This window comes from Oryzias latipes, chromosome 6 (genome assembly GCF_002234675.1).
Source record: "Oryzias latipes chromosome 6, ASM223467v1".
Taxonomy (NCBI): Eukaryota; Metazoa; Chordata; class Actinopteri; order Beloniformes; family Adrianichthyidae; genus Oryzias; species Oryzias latipes.
In genome coordinates, this window is record NC_019864.2 from 19,158,989 (window position 1) to 19,171,636 (window position 12,648).

Here is a 12,648-nt window from a genome sequence, read left to right on the forward strand (position 1 = left end):
CTCCACAAAGGCTTTTTGTTTCGTTTGGCACAGAGACATTAGCCCAGGCAGGTTTGTGACCCCAGGTTTTGCTTTTGGGTGTCTGCTGAATTTCCTTAAGCTTCTTCATAACCTCTTTTTTCTTAAACACCTGGTGCAAATCCATACCAAAGAAAAGCAAGTGTTCAATAATTTGAAACAAGTAACACACACAGACAACAATCCAAAACTGAGAGTAAAAACTACTTTATTATTTTGTTCTCTTCAAACAGAATTTTTTTTTAGAAATTCCATTAATAAATATGTTGCTTTTAAAGAAATTTCGATTTCTAAAATATTGTGAGGGTGCAAAGATTAAATGAAGGTGCTCCAGAGAGAATGCAGATTGGTGCATCTCCATGACAACCAGGGAGAAGACTTGGGGGGGGGGGGGGGGCAGGAAGCAGGAAGCAAAGAGAAAGAGAGAAGAAAATGACATCAATCAACCCAACATGCCCTGACAATGATGGCACAAGCATAGGATCAAGCTCCTCCTGTGTTCAGGACTTAAACAAAAGAAAACATGCTGTTTATAGTTTATAGTAATTAAAGTGGGACTGCTGACTTGTCAAGTTGAGCAGTAAATTTAAGTTACATTTATTGTTGCTTTGGCAGCTATGCAGACGTTGTGTAGGTAAGTGTGTGCATGTGTGTTTGTTGTTCATATACTTGTGTGTGACTGTCTCATGTATGGGTGTGATTTGTTATTTTACTGTGTTGACCAATAAAACATAGCCCTTTACACACCTTCACAAGTGACACAGTCGTCGCTTAATAATACTGTAATGATGTAATATGGTAATCGATTGATGAACTTTGATCAGTTATAATGTCAGTGACTGGTACCATGGCAACGGGAGTATATTCTATAAAAGCTGCCTGTTTCTGGCTCTCATATAGGGGCGGAAGCATTTTCCCTAAATTACTTTGTGAATAATAGCTATAATTATTTTGTTCTTTTTTCTCTTTAAACTAGATTTTCTCTGTACAAATACATACGTAGATACACACACTATGCAATCACTTTTTCAGAATAAATCTATATCTATTTACAATATGTCCAATATATTCTGTAGAGGAAAAAAAGTCTTTGTTCTGTGTGTCACGGCTGGATGATGCTCTACGCATTGATTCAAGCTTGTACCGTTAACACTGAACATATGACACAGTAATGAAGTCAATAATCGGTTTATGAACACCTTCATGTTTTCTTCTTATTTATATCCCTACATTGTTTTTTTTTTAATTTAACTATTCAATCAAATAATTATTTCTGTGTGGCCTCAATCCAAAAATAACTTTAACATTCCCATTAGGTTACATATACGGGCAATTGTGAAGGTGATAAAAGGGTTTGAAATTTATTTTTTCCTTCTTTTTTTTTTTTTTTTTTTTTGCACCTTTGACCAACCCAGTGCCCACAAACAAGCAAGCTAAACACAGTAACAAAGGCATTTTGCTCTTATTGCAGCTCAGAGGTGAAAATACAGCATCACTAGTTGCACTGCAGCACAGTCCTTCCTAAGCTCAGTCAGAGCAACACTCCAATGATTCTTCACCAGTTCAGCAGAACACATAATGGACCCCAGAAACATGATTGTCATCCAGACTTTGTTTTAAGTTGATCTTTGTGAGTAGAAGCACTTACTCATACTCACGTTACTGCACATGAAAGAGTGGACATGGCCACGTTTTAATTTTTTTCTGCTTCACACATACTGATAATCTGTTCCCTAGAAAAGAAAGGAACCAAAATGTCACTGTACTTTTTTTCTTCACATTATGCAGGCATGAAAAAAAAAATGTAATTAGCTGCACAGAAATAATTCCTCACAATGCACAACCTAAAGAACAACCGAAATGATGAAACACATGAAAATTGTTGCCCTGATGAAAACTGTGCACAACTGTGTCCTTCAGTTTTTAGCATTGTGTCCCTTTTAGCAGATTTTTCTGTCACTGTTTTTCAGTTTCATGGTCCACACTCTCAGAAGCATTTGTCAGACACTGACATTTAAAAGTGAAAGTTAAAATCTAGGAAATGAGGGAGGAAAACACCAGTTATTGGATGACATCTTGGAAACGAGAGACAAAAGTCTTTCAAAGTGGCATCAGAGCTGCACCATGACAACGTTTTTTTTTTTTAAACTCTATCTCAAATCGTGTGTCCAAAATGTTCTGCGCTGCTTTTATATTGAAACACATTGACTTGTGCTCTGAGTGTTGTGTTCAGGTGTGAAGATCCGGCTTGAGTCCTTGGGGCTGTCGGCTCAAACAATGCTGCGGGAGCCGCTGGAGTTGCGTCGACGGATGAGAGGGATGGTATGGTGAAGGGGCATGGGTGAGTCAGGTGGACAGAACTGGTGAGGGTGGTTGTAAGGGGGAGGCGGTGGCGGCAAAGGGGGTTGGGGGCCGTCTCCCTCTCTGACCCGAACAGGCGTCGACATGGCCGACTGGATGAGTTGATGAGTGGCAGGGGATTGGCTAAGGAATGCCTCCATCCGCCCCCGCCCACTCTGGTCCACTACGATCACCTTGACGATCTGCTGACATTGGATAAGTGTCTCTGGGCGGAGGTCCCCAGGCTGGACAGGGCTGAGCAGAGCAGGGGGCGCAGTCAGGGCGAGGGGAGGGGGCTCAATGCTGGGGTGGCTCAGCTGATAGGTCTGCAGCCTGTTGTGAATTGACACCTAGTTTAGGAACAGTCAGAGAATGCATGAAGAGTTACCAGCCTGAACGCAGCCTCTACGCAGCCCTCTGGTGAGTTACGCACAAGGGCATGCAGGCATGCGGGTGGAACCATGCAGAGCGAGCGCATGCAAAATGCAAAACGTCTCCCTTTCACTCACATCTTCACTGACACATGACTTGCACTGTAACATACACACACCAGCCCAGGAGGGGAAAAGGCTTGTGCATCAGTAAGAGATTTGGCATAAAAATAAATATAGGAATATTTGTGTGTGTGTGGGGGGGGGGGGTGTAATACAGTAGTGCCAGAAGAGGAGGAAGGTGACACCGAGGGCTTGGTGTCTTGCTATCACACTATAGACAACCTCAAGGAAAAGAAGAGAAAATGGGCAAACAAACCAATAGGGTAAAAAAATTTGACTAAAGGAGAAAAAAAATTCTTACAGGAAGGGCTGGTTTTACAGAGAACCATCCAATCCACACATACATACAAAATCAACATTTATGATCTGCATTTAAATCACTAAATGGTATTTTAAAGAGCTAGACGGCGTATGTTTTATTAGAAGAGGTGAGAGCCGGTCTGAACAAAAAACAAGGCTGTGGTGCTGCTACAGCAGACTCATCTCAGCTTTCTTTGCTTTGTCAGCTGTTTGTCAGGGATATGCTACAGGCAGAGCTCTTCAGAAGTAAAGTAAAAAGCCCCTATTTTTTCAGAATCAGGCCTTCATCTTATCACGCAGACTCTTTTATGGTCTTTAGCAACGCTTCTTGTCTCATTCTTGCTGGGAAGGTCTCTGAAATTTAAGGCCTACTGAGATTTCTTTGTGCAGTTTTACACCAGTTGTGGTGTCCACACATCTTTATGTTATCGATAGAACTACTCACTATACAGAACTCTGGACAAGACTTTTAAAGCTAAAAAAAAAAAAATTCCTTAAAATTATTAACTTGTGGCCAAGAATTTGTATTTTGCATGCTCAAATTGGTATATTTAGTCCAAAATTTAATATTATGCATGCTCAGTTTAGGATATTTAGGCCACAATTTAATATTTTTTGTGCACAAATTTGCATTTTGTGCAGAGCAAAAACAAATTATTCACTCAAATATATAACTTGTGCCAAAAATGTATATTTTGTGCACTCAAATTAGAATATTGAGGCCATAATTTAGTGTTTCGTTTTCACAAAGTAGCTTTTAATTTGCAAACAAATTACTGTTTTGTGAGCACAAATTAGCATTTTTGGGCTCAAATTTGTATTTTGTGAGAACAAATTTGCATTTTGTGGGAACAAATTTGTATTTTGTGGGAACAAATTTGTATTTTTTGTGCACACAAATTTGTGTGCCCAAAACAGTAACTTGTGCCAACAAAATGCTAAAGAAAAAAATGCTGATTTGTGGCTAGAAATGCTTAATTTGAGGGAACAATATTTTTAATGTCATGTCTAGGGCTCCGTGACATACAGCCTGGTTTCCTTAATATCTTGTCAGATTTTTGTTTGTTTGTTGTTCACGTGTTCTCTTCTGCTGCATGATCTTCATCTCTGCTCAGATACTCCTCTCACTACTCACTATGTCACATATGCTCACATACTAAACTACACACACGTAGCTGGAGGCGAGGCGCAGATACCTACCTGAGGCAGACGAGAGCAGCTCAGGCACTCACCTCTACTGTGTTGTTGTTGCTGGTTTTATCGTACGGATCCTGCTGGCCTGTGGGGAGAGACAGGTCTATTTGTGAGGCAGCAGACACATACACACCCAGAGAGCCTGAAACAGGCTCTCATCCATAGCGCTGACATTTAGTAAGGATATTCTATATTATGATGCACAAGCAAAACCAGCACCTGAGGGGGAGCTGTGTATAGTGTGCATGTCCATTTGACCACCATTTGTGTGTAAGCTGTGTGGCTGGATGCCTTGTTGCCTCTCCAATTCCCCTGAAACAAAAGACGAAAAATATTTAATAGATGCAGCTTTTTTTTTGTCGTTGCTATTGCATTTTGCAAGTGTAGAGTATTTCCTTACACTGTATGTGTATCTGCTCCATCTCATTGACTTCCGAAATGGCTTCTCTGAGCTCTTCTGCAAACCTTCTGAGCTCTTCTCCACTTGGAGAGCAGAAACTCACCAGCTGCTTCTTCTCTGAGGTAAATGGGCTCATCATGGTGATACCATGGGCATAGTCTGATGAAAAACCCAAGGAGCAGAAAGAAGAAAGTGTTTTCACTATATCTTTGATTCCTGAGTAAATTATGCATGCTGTGGATCCTTTTAAAATGCATCAGCTCTGTTGCTATCTCATACAAGACTACAGTTAAGCTTGCACAAACTCTTGTTACTACACTGATGGTCAAATCTTTTCAGGGGTAATATGTCTTTAATCTGAAAAAATACTTATGAAACTTCCAAGTGTTAGACACTTTTCAATGTGATTTTTGAGTTTTTCTTGAAAATGAAGAAATTTGTATAATTCTGTTTACATTTCTTTTACTGTGGGGGTGAATTTACTTGGTAACCTGGGCTGATATTAAATGCAGTGGTGTTTAACCTTAACCCCTTCATATCTCTCTTTATTCATAATTATATGAAACAAATATTCTTCTTTGTTTTTTCCATTCAAGTTGATGCTAAATTAAGTGATTGAAGGGGTTAAAAACTTCACTTTAAATGGTCAAACCTTTCTGAAGGTGTTTTTATTTGTTCCCTAGTAAATTCTGGTACCATAGACCAGGGGTCTGCAACCTGAGGCTCTGGAGCTACATGTTGCTCTTTATCCCCTCTATTGTGGCTCTCTGGCTGAAGAAAAGAAAAGGATTGTAGCATTTATTTAAATTTAGTTAGTTAGATTTATGGATTTATGGCTAAAATGTTACTTTAAATGTTAGATAAATGTTGTAAAGTTGTTTTTTTTACACAGCTATTGGCATTAGCCTTGTATTTCCTCCAGAATGCATACATTTTAAATACTGAGCAAATTATTGTTAAAAGGTTTAAACTTCTTTAAGCTCTGTTTTTATTAGGATATATTTAATTAACAAATCATCCTATGCTGTAGAATAATGTTTAGTTGCTGTATACGGAGGAGAAAAGTATATGTATTTTAAGGTACTTTAAATACTTTTTCTACCGGATTCTAAACCATTTATCTTCTGCCGTTTTATCTCTTTCGGGGTAACGGGGCTGCCGGAGCCTATCCCGGCTACTTGTGGGCAAAGGCAGGGGGCCCCCTGGACAGTTTGCCAGTCTGTCCCAATCACACACCCATTGACACAATTTAGAGTTGCCAATTAACCCTATAAAGCATGTTTTTGGACGGTGGGAGGAAGCCGGAGAGAACCCACGCATGCACGGTGAGAACATGCAAACTCCACACAGAAAGGTCCCCCAGCCAGGACTTGAACAGGGGGCCTTCTTGCTGTGAGGCAAGAGCGCTAACCAATTCTCCACCATATTATAAACCAATTCTAAACCAAATAAGTCATATTTATGTTCAGGTTTACATTTGTAAGTAGGAAAAAGGATGATGGCCCACCAAAGTAGACCTATCAATGATAAAAGAAAATGTCTTTGTTGATTTACACTGTATAACCATTTTTATTGAAGTATATTTGCTGCAGCAGATGCAGTGATATTTTTAAAAGTGTGTGCCTTTCTCAAGAGTAAAATCCAAATTCATAGGTTGAATAAAATGATTTTTTTTTTCAAAATAGCAAAGGTTAGGTAATAAATATCATAAATATATAAAATATATAAAATAAGGGGTTTACAGTTTTCTAAAGGGTCAAACAAGATTGTGTGGCTCCTATAAGTTCTGGTCAACAGGAAACCGGTCTGAACGTTGCAGACCCCTACCGTAGACCAATTCCTAATATAAAAGTTTCTTTAAGGATTCCAATTTGAAATGTAAAATATATGTCAACACAGTTCATACTTTTAAAGAACATCATTAAACAAGTTCTGATGTGCCGGCTAAAAGCAACTGGTGTTTTCTGTCTTTACCATTGTTTCAATTACCGTAAATTCCGGACTACAAAGCGCACCCGATTATTAGCCGCACCCACCCATTTTCACGTGTTTAACTAATTTTATACATACACAAGCCGCGTCGGGGTACAAGCCGCATGAATTAGGCAACATTGTCAGGGGATCACTTCCTGACTCAGAGTGTAAGTGTGATTTATTAGCACACAGTGGGTGGAGTCATTTTTGCCTCAGGCTCATGTCTTAGAGTCTATCTGCATCTGCCAAACAGTATGCACCTCTATTCTGTTCACAAGTTCCTCAGTTATGGTTTTTATTTTTATTATTTTTTTTTAACTTATTGACAATCTAGGTATCACACATAAAATTACAAACAGTAACCATATAATCAACATTACATCCCTCAGTTATGATGAGGAAATTTACATCCCCGATCCCCCATTTCCCATGAGTCTTAGGGGCTAAAGGCGGGGCCAACGCCCGGCTCGCCATACTGTTGTACGTGTTTAAGAATGAGCAGCAGTGCATGGAGGGGTGAACGGGTAAAGCTCTCCTTCCGCTTGTGTCGCGGCAGCGTTATGGGAGTAACAGGGCTGTTTAAAAAACACACTAGTAAAATAAAGCAGCGACGACTGAAAAGCGCGCGCCTCAGCGCGATACGCGCGCCTCCTCGCGGCGCGTGGGTCAGAAGTTTCCTTCCACAACAAACACTTGCTCCGCGGACGCCTCGAGTAAGCCCTGGCTGCAGCCTGCAGAATGGCTCGACGCCTCCGCGCTCCCGCGCGCTCCTTGTCTCCCCTTCCTATCTACTCCGACAGCTCTGGCCAGCGCAGCTACAGGGAGGAGCGCTTCGTCCCCATTGCGCCGGTGAACGGAGCAAATCGTGTCTGTGCAGAGCAATCAGACTTAATACTGTACGTTTTGTGTATGAGGGGCGGATGCGTTGTTACGTGTGGGAGCCTTCAGACTGCCATCGGCCCCGCAGCTCACACGACACGCAGTCTCCAGCTCACACGGAGGCTGTGAGCGTTTCAATGCAAATCTCTGCTCAGTCCTTAGAAACCGTTAACACGACCACGTCAATTTGTGTTTCCAGTCGTGTCCCGACAAAATAAAGGCTGATATTATTCCCACATATTTACGTGCAGCCAGCCGAGTCACTATGACTCAGAGGTAAATGCACTCCTGAGCATGCGCTGTTCTCTCCGTCACGCAGCTGACCGGCTTTTCCAAACCCGTTGGTGATTTTTTCACGCTGCTTTTAACGATTGCTTTTAACTTGAAAGCTTCATCATATTGTAGCGGCGATCACGTGCACGTTGGGTCTAATGGCACCAAAGGATTCTGGGATGCGGCTGGACATGCGTGTTTCGTTTTGTTGAACCATTACTGAAGTGTCTAAGACCTGAAGTCAAGTCCATTCTGTTTGGCTGCTTAGAGGTGTGTTGAAAAACAAATGACTTGTGTTTGATGTTAGAGAATTCAAACTATTCATTGTGTCCAAAAATACGTACACGGCGGCCGCCAATAAAATCCAATAATTAGCCGCGTCACTGAATAAGCCGCAGGACTGTAAGCGCAGGAAAAAAGTAGCGGCTTGTAGTCCGGAAATTACGGTAATTGTTTTATCCTACAAAATCGTCAGAATTCTACGGAACTAAAGGTATGTTCTGTAACTACTTTGACTTTTTGCGGGACTTTGAATCGTAAAATGCTTAAACATCCAATCGTACAAGCACATCTTCTCAACCGGGCGAATTTCAACATTTTTTATTAGATAAAGGAACAGCCTACAAATCCCAACTGAGATAAAGTTTTTTCAAACGTATTAAATCTTTGTAGTATGTTCAGTTATTCGACAAGATAATGACCTACTCTTGATCTGTATCACAAGTCGTGAAACATTCAGTCCTCTTTTGAAAAACTGATGATAATGACCCAAAAAAGATGGTTAAAAACTAAATGAGGATCTTACACTCATTGCTGAAGAGGTGAAACTGCATCCCCAGCAGCCCCATAGCTTTGCAGAAGGTGTAAGAGGCTGAGCTTTTCTTTTTGGGACACATCTTCAAGATCTGGATAAACAAAACAAACAATTTTCCTCAACTGAACTGTTTTCTGCATTCTTTTGCTTATCTTTTCATTTTCATTAATGTTTAAAGACATTATGTTTATATTCTTACCAGTAACAGGTCATTAAAAAGGAAGACCTCTCTCTGGAGCTGGGACAGTTTCTGCTTGTGAGGTTTATTAGCATCAGGGACCTCGAAAAGACGACAGCAGCAAACCAAGCGTCTGTGGGGCACAGCAAGGATCTGTGAAAAAGAGGTTAACGGGATGGAGAGGATAGTTAGTGCAGTGCAGGAGTTACACTGTAGCAAGATGATGCATCACACATGAGGAAGGAGGCTGTACTAAAAAATTCTGAAATGAGGGGAAGATGGATAAACGGTAGTGCTGAAACCAGGGAGACTTATACTGTAAAGGGATCCCTCACCGTTTTCAGGCCCAGGATGGACTGTTCCACACGGCTCACATAAGTGACATGGTCTTCATTTGAGCGCAGCTCTCTCTGCTGAATTCTTTCATAAATGCCTGCAACCATCTCCCTGGGAATGTCTGCTCCGTCATCCACACCTGAGAAAATTCAGTGCCAGAGTGGCTGTCACATCCTTAGTCATCCTTTGTGACAGCAACACATTCAATAATTATAAGGTTGTTCTTAATTCATGAGCGTGTACAACAAAATATAACTTGTTTTTGGGAGCGGGGTTGTGCAATTTTTCCTTTTTTTGAACGGCTATACAAACGTTTGTAGATTTACAATACTTTTTTTTGTCCATTGTGAATTTTGGTGTTTTTCTAAATTGTTTGTTGCTTTTATATTTCTTGACATTAGTTATGCTCTGGGTTCAATATTTCAAAATTTGATCACAGCTGTTTCTTTTGATTTCTCCTCAGTAAATGTTATGTAAGTCCATGTGGTTCCGTTGTTCACTGCCAGATCCTCTTGCCTTTTATCATCCATGGTTTAGGGGTTTTGGCTTGTCACAGTGAGTTTCAAATTTAGTGTTTCATCATTTTCGAGTTAGTTTATGACAACGTTTCTGTTCGCGTTTGTTATGGTAGCATTGTGCTCAGCATCTCTTTCTGTTCTGCATCAAGCCTCTGCGGATATTCTGTTTTATCTGAGGAATTGATGAGAATGCAGTATTTTGCTTCAAACTAGAAATGAGAAGCATGTCCCAATCTGAACCAGAGAGTAGGAATTAAGTCAAAATTATAAATTATGATCCTAATCCAAAGTCAAACAATGAAAGTATTGACAAGAAAGTGCTCGTCACAAAGACAAGAATAATTACTTTTGCACAAGAACGTTAAAATCTAACCATGGTAGTTGCAGGGTAACAAAAAACTAAACTGATATCAAAAATGAAAATCCAATATGGTATTTTAGCAGTCATAACTTGCCACTTTGCTGCAGAGTCTTAAAGAGGTACTGTAGTAATACAGAGCCATTTTTCCCAGACGGGGTGCTTATCACAGGACAATGGTGAAGTGCCATATAAAATTTGTCAGACTGATGATTATAGCCACATGCAAATTGTATAAGCAATCAGTGAGTTAAACATTCAGAAATATGTGTCTGTTCTGGAACACCCTTCTGTGTGCAAAGGTAGACCGCCCAAGGCAGGGAGAGCAGCACCAGACTCCAGAGAACAAAATGGAGCAGCTTCAATGACAAGATGACACTGATTAAGTCAGACACAGTTTAAAAAGAAGGAGCCGGGGTGGAGGAGGGTTGTATAGCTGCTCGAGAAAGAAGCAGCCAAGGTGTGTGGGCGAGAGCCCTTTTAATAGAGTGCTCTTTATGAGAGTAACAAGCTGAAGAAATGACACAGCTGACTGATATGGGATCAGCAGATGTATTGAAATGTGACCTGAGCTCCGAATTTGACTTGACTAAAGGGGTGCCACACGGAAAAAATAGAAATGCAACATTGTTGGTTAAGGCGTATAAAGAAACAATACGGATCAAAACATGGATGCAATTTATGCACAAGTTCAAAATAGCTCTTGTGATGAATTCAATAAATAATAAAAGAAAGTCTGCTTGTGGGAAAAATTCCACAGTGCAACAAGCCAACATCTCATAAATGTCAGTGTTACATGGCATCATCAAACAGAAAATGTGACCAAATGCTCAGAGATGATGCACTGTGTGGTGAAGGGCATGGAGACTATTACTGAGGGTTTACGAAGGCAACATGTGTGACTGGTTTCAGACGACACAAATGACAGCAGGAAAAGTGATACTTCTATTTTTTTAGGAAAATGTCTTGTAAACGTTTTAATGATTCACCACATCCTATGTTTCTTCACAGGATGATTACCCACCAAAAGAAAATTAACAAATCAGGGCAGAGTTTTCCAAATCTGATACTAACTGGTCATATTTTTTTTGTAAATTAAGTTTTTTAATAAGGTTGATTGGCTATTATTTAGAACGTTTGCAGTTGTCAGATGACTAAATCAGTTAAAATTGGAGGTGCACTGATATTTAAAAAAGGAATGCTGATTAAATCAATGTATCTTGGGATGATTTTTTTTTTGGCTTCAAAATATACATGAAACAAATCTTATTTAAGATGCAGTTATTAAATAAATATGATCAATTTGAATCATTTATTTAAAAAAAACTTGAGTTGATAAAATTAATAATTTCTTAGACCTAATTAAGTGAAAAGTGTGTGTGTGTGTTTTTTAGGAACAGAGCACAGGGTCAAATAAAAGAAATCTCTTCGTCCTCTTCAGCTTCTTTGAGTTAAGTAATCTCAGTTCAAGGTGCTGTCACTCAAAGAAAAAGTGATTGTGAAGTTAATGAGAAAGAGCAAGAATGACATTGACTTCTCCTGTCCTCCACTCATTCTTCATTGTCCTCATTATTCTTTAAGCGCTGGATTTCAACAGACGTCCTTACGATACGCAGTTGAGAGTGTTAGCCATGCGAAAGCGTGTGGTTACTATATTTAGTCAAACTCTAGGCTCAAAAAACCACTGGCCATGAAAATGAACACATCTCCTGCTTCTGTTACACAACGCAGAGGTGATGTACAGGGCCATGTTTGAGCGCGCTCACCTCTTAGATTGCGTATGAAGTCATCAAGGCCCATCTTGCGATGCGGTTTGATGTTGGGGGAGTACATGTCGGTGTTGAGGAGGACTACAGCGAAGGCCAAAATGAAAATGGTGTCCGGGTTGTGAAACTGCTGAACGACGTCCGGATTACACATGCAGTACCTCTGACTGTGGAGGACAGAGAGGACAGAAGAGTCATCCACATCTAGGTTTAGTATTGTTATCAGCTTTGCAGAGACATTTTAAAAATGACAGACGTAAAATTAATTAATAAAACAGTACTGAAAATTACAATAAGAAATAATCCATGCCCAAGCACAAGATAGAAAATATGCATATAAATGGACAAAATAAACCAAAAATGTCATAATTTAAAATGTAATGTCTTAGGTAAATGTCACAGCTTCTATGTACTTTTCTGTTATTATTACGGCTTCTAAAAACACATGCACCTGGAATGGGCTGTTCTTAATGCTTTATTAAAAATACCTAATATAAGGAGAAAGATCAGGAGAGCATTAATAATAAAACTCTTAAATAAAATCATAGAAAACACTGCAGTTGTCTCCGTTAAAGTCCCACTGCAATCACATCTTGATCAATTGTAAAGCGTTCCCAGGGGTCTTTTGATTGTGATTCGGCCATTTTTAGGCAAAATAAAAACAAAACCGTGTCGTTTTCTAGGACAAAGTTTGGACAAAACAGTAGCTCATCAGAAATGATGCCTCTAAGTTGTGAGTGGGACAGCTGGCGTGGAAGAAAACCTCTGCTGATATCCCATTAATCCTTTCCCTACACTCTCTCCCA

At 40.0% G+C, this 12,648-nt stretch overlaps 1 protein-coding gene across 4 annotated transcripts in view; it reads right to left on the minus strand.

Annotated features, from left to right (window-relative positions):
- Window positions 1–205: 205 nt before the first annotated feature.
- The window catches only part of LOC101163571 (IQ motif and SEC7 domain-containing protein 3), a 36,966-nt gene continuing 24,523 nt past the window's right edge, over window positions 206–12,648 (minus strand). The window contains exons 8-15 of one of the 4 annotated variants that reach the window (XM_011476153.3): window positions 11,843–12,009; window positions 9,200–9,339; window positions 8,886–9,017; window positions 8,678–8,777; window positions 4,747–4,905; window positions 4,566–4,658; window positions 4,385–4,431; window positions 206–2,691 (exon numbers count right to left, since the gene is read on the minus strand). In XM_011476153.3, coding sequence (XP_011474455.1) covers window positions 2,656–2,691; window positions 4,385–4,431; window positions 4,566–4,658; window positions 4,747–4,905; window positions 8,678–8,777; window positions 8,886–9,017; window positions 9,200–9,339; window positions 11,843–12,009 — 874 coding nt within the window. In that variant the 3' untranslated portion in view covers window positions 206–2,655. Of the gene's footprint in view, window positions 2,709–4,352; window positions 4,432–4,565; window positions 4,659–4,746; window positions 4,906–8,677; window positions 8,778–8,885; window positions 9,018–9,199; window positions 9,340–11,842; window positions 12,010–12,648 lie in introns of all 4 variants that reach the window. The other 3 variants (XM_011476152.3, XM_011476154.3, XM_011476155.3) reach the window with 3 other exon arrangements.